This window comes from Heliangelus exortis, chromosome 11 (genome assembly GCF_036169615.1).
Source record: "Heliangelus exortis chromosome 11, bHelExo1.hap1, whole genome shotgun sequence".
Taxonomy (NCBI): domain Eukaryota; kingdom Metazoa; phylum Chordata; class Aves; order Apodiformes; family Trochilidae; genus Heliangelus; species Heliangelus exortis.
This window is the reverse complement of record NC_092432.1, coordinates 14,124,685-14,132,904: the sequence shown is the minus strand read 5'-3', so window position 1 is coordinate 14,132,904 and position 8,220 is coordinate 14,124,685. Positions and strand designations below refer to the sequence as shown.

At 57.3% G+C, this 8,220-nt stretch overlaps 1 protein-coding gene across 1 annotated transcript; it reads left to right on the top strand.

Annotated features, from left to right (window-relative positions):
* Nucleotides 1–2,335: 2,335 nt before the first annotated feature.
* PATL2 (PAT1 homolog 2) lies at nt 2,336–7,383 on the top strand. The gene is made up of 17 exons (XM_071755282.1): nt 2,336–2,491; nt 2,671–2,984; nt 3,122–3,213; nt 3,330–3,357; nt 3,704–3,871; nt 3,982–4,068; nt 4,416–4,612; nt 4,729–4,797; nt 4,879–5,020; nt 5,128–5,248; nt 5,332–5,446; nt 5,786–5,822; nt 5,961–6,109; nt 6,336–6,495; nt 6,822–6,962; nt 7,056–7,153; nt 7,230–7,383. Exons 1-17 carry the CDS (start codon nt 2,437–2,439, stop codon nt 7,381–7,383), a joined length of 2,127 nt encoding a protein of 708 aa, XP_071611383.1. The 5' UTR covers nt 2,336–2,436.
* The last annotated feature ends 837 nt before the right edge of the window (nt 7,384–8,220 follow it).

The window sequence follows — 8,220 nt, the reverse complement described above, 5'->3', positions numbered from 1 at the left end:
GAGGAAATGGCCTCAAGTTGTGCCAGGGGAGGGTTAGATTGGATATTAGGAACAATTTATTCCCCAAAGTGTCATCAGTCCCTAGCCCAGGCTGCCCCGGGCAGCAGTGGGGTCACCAGCCCTGGAGGGATTTAAAAGCTGTGCAGATGTGGTACTGAGGGATGTGGTTTAATGGTGGCCTTGGCAGTGCTGGGTTAATGGTTGAACTGGATGATCTAAAAACCCAAATTATTCTTATGACAGCCACAGCTGGCGGAGCACCATAATCTTCCTTTCTTAACCTTGATTTAGTCTCTTTTGAAGCTTGTGCAGGAGCTTCTTGGTTGGGTGGCTGCAGAATGATAGACTGTCTCTGTCATTTGAGCAATATCAATATCCCTAATATCAAACACAAGAACCCAAAGGTCAAAGAGTTAGTCTTTTTGTGCTTCCTCCAGAAAAACTGAGCACTGAAGCCTCTGGGTGGCCCCATAACACTGCTTAGAGAAGTACATCAGTCAGCCTTGAAGAGATGCATTGAGGAAAACTAAGGTTAAAAAAGGAAAATTAACCAGGTCTAAAGAGCACACCAGTATTTTATACACCTAAGAGCTCATCTGCTTAGAGTTCCTGTCAGGCCAGTAAGCACATGGATGCATTTTGTTTTCCATCCAGTTGCATGAGGATTAAAAAGTTTTTAAAAAACAAAGATAAGAAAGTTACCATGGGGAAGAGGGGGGGGGGGGGGGGGGGGGGGGGGAAGAATAGAGTCACATCAGAGAACTCATCTGACACTTCAAGGCTTGGGCTCTCAGCACATCCTATTTGAAGATGCATTAATAAAGCACAGGTGGAGAACATCTCCCCCACCCAAAGGCAGCAGTGAGACCAGTAGAGGCTGAGCAAAGGGAAAAAAAAACCTGCAAGCACTCATTATCAGTCACCCCTGGACCAGCTCCGAGCTCAGCTGGTGCCAGGTGCTCGGTGTAGTGTCCACGCAGCTGCCAGGGAGTGTTTTTCCTTGGAGATAAGGGGACGCAGCTGCTGCTGGAGCCCTGTGGAGATCTGGGGGTCTTGCGTGGTGGCAGCTGAGCTGACCAGGGGGGGTTAGCCACCCAGGAGGCCGACCGGCAGGATGGTGTAACTCTGCCCAGGTGAGTGATCGCCTTGGATCTCAGAGGAGAGAGGTTCTCACAAGTAGCTGATGGCAGGACACGGATAATTTCCTCGCGCTGGCACCCGGACCCCTTTAGGATAGGGATCCCTGGAGGTGGCTCTGCTCAGACCAGCAGCGACCGGCAGACTGTCTTCCTGGAAAGAGAATTCGAACCTTGAGAACTGTAAGTTTCTTCCATGTGATGTTTCTCTTAGAACAGCCAAATCCTCCTCTCTCCGGCCGCTATTATTAGCGGGAAGAAATATTTGAGGAGTGGGTGAGGTGGGACATTAGCGAGGCGCTCCTGGCGTCGCAGGGCTGCGCATGGTGGGACACCGAGATTTCTTCACCTTCCTCTTGCTCCCCAGGGCTTTCCCGTGCCGGTCCCATCACCACCACCACACCCCGCTGCTTTTTTGTGAACATTTTGGTTGGGAAAAATGCTGAGCGGGTTGGGGTGCACAAAGCCGTACCCCCAAAGCCGCGAGTGTCAGTGGCTTTTCCATCCCGTTTTTGGTGGGTGGGGCTGTTAAACCTCGCCCTCCCCGCCTCCCCCCGCCCTGACCCACGGCGGGGGCGGGTGGGCGGGGGTCCCGCCGTGCCTGGGGGGCAGGCGCATGGCCGCTAAAAGGCGGAGGCCTCGCAGCTTCGGAGAGGGGAGTGGGCGGCAGGCAGAGGGGAGCGCCCGGGAATGGCGGGGAGCGGTGAGCCCGTTGTAAGTGTCCCTGGCCCGATTCTGGAGCCACTGCCTTTCCCGCTGCTCCGGGCCGCCTTCACCCCTTCCTAGGGCTGGGTCTGTCCGGAGCGGTCGGTACTGGAGGAGGGGACTCTGCCCTGGAGGGGCTGGTGGAGTGTGCCCTGCCTTTCCCTGGTGTGTGCTTGGCTGCTGGTGGTGTCTTTGGTTCGCTCTGAAGCCCGGTGGTGTCCCTTATGCTGTCCCATGCCGGTATCCTCTGCGCTGGTAGGGGCATCGTCACCTCCAGGTGGCCATGGGCTTCTGCCCTGCGCTGAGCCCCTGGGGTCCCAGATGGTGGCTGCTGGCTGGTGGCTCCTGCTCTTCCCTGCAGAGCACCCGTGAGCCCTGGGGTCTGCCCAGCACCACCAGCGGGATGAGGGGTGGGTTGGACATACACCCTGGGGGCCAGCTAGCAGGACTTGGGGAAGGTTTGGTTTCCCCCACCCATTGAAGGGCAGGTTGGGGTTACCTCTGCCTGCCTGTTTCTCAGCAGGAACCCTGTTACTCTCAGCTCCAGATCCTTGAGGACTACCTGCTGGGGGAAGATGCACCTCTGCTGGAGGAGATGGCTGAGGAGGATGAAGAGCTCGACCTGTACAATGAAATGACTTTTGGGTTAGGTGAGGTCTCAGGGGAGCCTCAGGAGCTGGGCTATCAGCCAGCACCCAGCAGAATGAGGAGGATGGAAATGTGGGGGGGAGGGCTAGGAGGGGTCTTCCTATCTGGTGAGTAGCTGGGTTCCCAGTGGATACTGCCCAGGCTCTCACCCACCTTCATGTGCTCTCCTTTCCTCTCCAAGACCAAGCCTCCACTGAGGAGGATGCCCCAAAACCTCTGATATCTCTGGAGATGAGACCTGAGCTGGTCAAAGTGGTGACAGAGGAGACTGATGCCAGAGATGAACTCAGGCCTGGAGTTGTTGAAGAGCCTGAGGAGGTGGGGGAGCCCCAGAAGGAAGGAGGGATGGAGCTGGAGGTTGAGCAGATTGGCTCTGAGCTGGAGGAAGAGGAGGAAGAGCAGCTGGGGACTGAGGAACAGGAGGAAGACCTGGAACCCCATGACCTGGGAGACCCAGCAGTGATGAGAGCCGTGCAGAGCAAACCCACGCTGGAGGTGATGTGTGAGAGGGGACTTCCACCCATGGGCCTAACCTGATGGAGGGCACCAGGAAGTGGTTTGGTCCCTGCCTGAGGGATGGGGACCTGCAGTGCCGGGGCTGTATGGGCTTTTAACAGCCTCTTTGCCCACAGAGCCAGGACTCGGCAGTGCTGGACAGCAGGGTTGGTGCTTGCTGGGCAGAGCTCAGCAAAGAGGATATGGTAAAAACATCTCCCTCCATCTGGTGACAGGGCTGAGTGGTGTCCTCTACCCCTCTTCTCTTATCCTCCTGCCCTGAGCTGATCATCTCCCCCTCTTACAGCTGGCAATGGATCGGATGGTGTGGGGTTCCTGCCCCAGCAACATCCCACCCCACCATGTGCTGGAGGTGAGTGCCCTCAGGGAGCAGCCAGGGGTCACACAGGCAATTTGAGTTGACCAGGGTGCCTCCAAAGCCTCACTGGGAGTCTGGAGGCACAAGGATGTGTCTTTTGGGGGCAGAGGTGCCTACTCTAAGCAGAGCCTGGGTTTCAGTGCAAAGCTGAGTTTTAGGGGACCAGGACCCTCTTTTTAGGTGTCCCTGTGGGTCCCCTGATGCCAGGATGGGAGCCTGGCTGGAGCATGGTCCAGCTGAGAAATGGCTGAAGGTGTTGATGGGATACTCAGTGCTGAAGGGGGGCTGAATTGGTGCCAGGTGGGCCCTGTTCTCACCTCCTGCTGCCTCCTCCCTGTAGGACAAAGCCATCCTCCAGGTGCTGGAGCAGCCTCCGCCATCTACCAATGTGGTCCTTGACTTTCTTGGCTCCCCTGTACAGAGGGGCTACAGGGGCTCTCCCTGCCTCAAGCGTCCTGACTTAAGACTGATGTCCCCCAAGTCCTTCCCCCAGCAATTTCTCCGGCAGGTAATGGCTTTTGGTGGACTCTGGTGTCCTCTTCTGCCTTCCCCTCCCCAGAGGGTGCAGCTATCAGGACAGGCTTGTCCCAGCATCACCTCCTGTCTCCTGCCCTGCAGGAGTCACCCCTGCTGCCCCGCTCCCCGTCCTCCCCTCGTCCCTTCACGATGCCTCGCAGACCCTCTCCGCTCTTTGCTTCCAACCAGGTAATGTCAGGGGCTATGAGCCACCACCATGTCCCTTCTAGGGTGGCCCTGGAGCAGCCTCCCCAAAGCTCTGTTCAGTCCTGGGCACTCAACTCTGTCATCTTGCTGACAGGGAAAGTGGAGCTGTGGCTTCATAAATCTGTTTGTCCTGATGTCCCTATGGGACCTGCACCAGGGATGATGTGTTTGGCCTCCCACTGGCACACTGGTGATGTGCCTGGGTCACACAGACCCTGCTGGCACCTGGGTCCCTTTGTCTTGCCCAGCTGTAGTGGCACTGCTGTGTCCCACATATCCCCTCAGGGCAGGAAGAGTGCAGGAGTCATGGAGCCTGTAGACCCCTCCAGGAGGGAAGGCTCAGCTACTTGACAAATTTTCCACTTCTCCAGACTGCAGGGTATGCATCTCCAGCCCCTTTCCAGCCCATGTCACCTCCCATCAGCAGACCACCACGGCCTCTAGCCATGCACTTTGGTCCCGTGTCTCCCTCTTTGGACCCCACTGTCTTCTTCAGCCCAGCTGCCAGCAGCCAGCTGAACTTGAGGTTGGTGGGACCAGAGGGGCCCTACAAAGCAGCTGGGGGTATTCCTCCACTGTAGGGATAGCTCTGCTGTGGGTGCTGAGCCCTTGAACCTCCACCCCCCTTGGTATCCTATGCAGTGTGCCCAGCCATATGACCCAGCTGCACCCCCAGCACCAGCGGATCCTGACCCAACGGCAGCAAGAAGGGCAGAGGTAGGGGGTGCTGGGGAGCTGTGGGGCGGTGGGGGGCTTTGGGCAGTCATAGCAGACTGTGACCTTCCACCCCAGCATCTCCTCCAAGAAGCGGTGGTCTACTAAAGTGGACCCTTATGCTGGGCTGATGACCTCCAAGGAGAAGGACTGGGTCATCAGGGTTGAGATGATCCAGCTGCAGAGTGAGAACATGGATGATGATGACTACTACTACCAGGTGAGCTTCCACCAGCAGCATCAGTGGCTTTTTCAGCTCCTCAGAGATGGGGTTTCATCTCTTTGGGAGCCAGTGGGCACATGGACTCATGGTGGCTCCCATAACAGATGTACTACCACCGCCTGGAGCGCAAACAGGCGGAAGAGGAGCTGCTCGGCGGGCGAAACAAGCAGGAACCCCCCAAGTTGGTTACACCGTTTATCCAGAAAGTGGAGACGTACAACTCTGGTGAGGGAGTGGGCTGGGTACTGAAGGGAGCAGGAGTGAGGGGCTGCAGGACGTGGTCTCACAGTGTCCCTTCTCTCTCCCAGTGGTGCGCATCGCTGGCTCGCTGGGCCAGGTTGCGGTGTCCACCTGCTACAGCCCTCGCCGGGCCATCGATGCTGTGCACCATGCCCTGGTGGAGGACGAGGTAGGTGAGGAGAAGCTGGGCCATTTAGGGCTTCAGGGATGGCTCTTCGAGCTTTCCCCAGGAGCTTTTCCAGAGCAGCTTTAACTGAGCCTTTAGGAGTTGCAGCGACCACAGTCCTCAAGATAAGGGTGTGCAGTTGGGGTGGGTGCCACCTCAGCGATGCAGTGTGTCTCCTGCCAAGGAGTGGGACAGGGCTCTGGGCAATTGGAGCCTGTGGCCTCCCTGTGGGATTGCTCTGTATCCTGAAGCTGCCTCTGGTCCCCAGGGAGCAGCAGGCCCAGTGCTCTGCCAGCAGCAGTGTCTGATGCTGGCTGTAACTTGTGCCTTCCTTTCCCCTTCCTGAAGGCCACAAGGAGCCACCGGCTTCGGGCGCTGCACAGGATTGAGAAGGTGAGTCAGGGTAGGGTGGTGGGATGGTGCAGTTGCTTGGTTTTCATCCAAGGAGCTCTGTGAGGGGACACCTACCTGATAATGGTCCTAGATAATGGGTTGGTAGAAGATGCTCTTAGCTGCCTGTGGTTTCTCCAGCTTTTTCTGCAGCTGCTGGAAGTGGAGGAGGTCCAGCGGAAGATGTCTCAGGCCCTGGAGGAGCAGCAGCCCAGCTGTCAGGAGCAGAAGAGCCAGGAAGTGGAATATATCTACCAAGCCTTGAAAATCAGGGCTTGCAGCAGTGAGGAGTGAGTTTGTGCTGTGGGGAGTGGGTGGCATGTTTTGGTCCTCACAGAGCTCAGATGGTCATGGAGGGATGAGTGGTTCTGGGTGATGGTGAGTGCTGGCTGCTCTCCTCCTTGCCAGCCCTGCAAATGAGCCTTGTCTTCCTCTGGAGCTTCCTCTGGTCCTTCTGGATGGACAGAAATGCTACAGGTCCCTTGGGATCTGTGCCAATGGAGCCTTCATTTCTAGGGAGGCTGAGGATGAATTCCTGCAACTCCTTTGTGTGCAGAAGGGCAAGAAGCTGACAGCCCGGCTGCTGCCCCACCTGATTCAGGAGCAAGCAGAGAAGATCCTCCTGACCATCACCCACCACCTGCCCTTCCTCATGAAGAAGGACATGTTGGATGAGGTAGGCACCTCCGGCCAGGGCAGGGGTATCCCAGGCTGTCTCCTTCCCATGTTGCTCTTACTGAGGGGTGCATTATTGGGCAAGGACAGGGGGACCTCTTACTTGGGGCCAGGCATGTGTGGGGTTGACATGAGGCAGGAGCATCTCTTCTTCCCCCAGGAGGAGAAAGGTCTCCAGCAGGGGTTAAAGCAGTTCGGGTGGCATTCACCCTGCCCTGGGTGGGAAGGTGTGCAGGGTTGACCCCTTGCGTTGCCCCCTGTGCTGGGATGAGGGTGTGACCATGATGGTCAGTCTCAGATCCCTGCTCTCCCCTCTGCCCTGCCCAGTCTCTCTCCCTGCTCTATAGCCCATTAAACAAGGTGGTGGGTAGGATGACCTTCAGCAAACTCATCGAGGTCCTGCAGGAGATGACCAGGCCTCAGCCCAAGTCCCCTGAGCTCCCTCTCACCATGGCCTTGAAGAACCAGGTAGGTGTTCCTAAGAAGACAGAGCCTTGGGGTGTCCCTGGGCTGCCACTGCTGCTAGTTGCTTATGATGCTTCTCCTGGTGCTTCCCTGCAGTTTGGGATCTCCTTGCTCTATTCGCTGCTGAGTCATGGTGAGAGGCTTCTGTCCTCCGATGCACCGCTGGAGCCCTGTGGCAGGGACTTCGAGCTGTGGTGAGGGGCTGTTCAAGTGGTGGGGGGTTGGTTGGCTGGCTGCTGGGGTACTCACCCCCTGCCTTGGTGTCCCTAGGACTGACACGGTGTTCCTAGTTGCTCGGGAGCTGTCACAAGTGCCCAAGGCCTTGTTGGTGGAGCCTCTCTTCTTGCCCAGCAACCTTCTCTCGCTCTTCTGCCGCTACCTGGACAAGCAGACGGTCCACCACCTGGAAACCAAGATGGAGTGAGTACCACCTGGCATGGCTCCTTGCTTCTGTCAGGGATTCCTTGGATGTGGTTGACAAAACTGGGGGCTCTATGCTCCCCTACCCCTCCCCTCGGAGGGATGGACAGGTGTCTCCAAACATCTGCTGAGCTCATCTTCATGGTTTGCTCCTGTTTCCAGTCACGCTGGGACTTGGGTCCCCTGTTTGCCTCAAGTTCACTGCACCTTGATGGCACATCCCTGTGGCACCAATCAAAGAGTGTGTGGGAGGGAAGCTGGGGGGACCTCCCCAGCACTGTGGGGGTTGGTCTGGCAGGCTCTGGGCAGCTCCTGATCTGACAACCCTGATGCTTCAGCCCGGTCCTTCTCCTGCAGGTGCTCCCCACTGGAGGCTGCTATGCCCTGCTGAGCCACGGAGATGGGGGCATTCAGGGTTTGGCACTGTCTGTCCCTTTGAGTGCAGAAGAGGACACTTTCCCTGGTGTGGGGCACTCTGGGTGAAGCAGGCACCGGCTGGGCCAACACTGACCCACCTGGTTCCTGTGAGCACAGTGTGGGGAAGAACTGCTGGATGCTGAGGCTGGGTCTGCATAGGGGTGCTGGGAGCACCTGGGGGTGAGCAGTGTTGTGGTCCCACTGTTGAAATAAAATAAAAAGGTGATTAACAAGCTCCTCTGGCTTCTGAGGGGTCTTTGAGATGTCACCTCGGCACGGAAACTGCAGGCTGGGGATGGTGGGGGTCCAAGGGTGCAGGAAAGGGGAAGGAAAGAGGAAGGGATGCATGGAGGATCTGGAAGATGTGTCCAGGTGCCTGTGGGAGGATTTGACTGTGACTAAGCTGACCCTCACATCTAGGGCA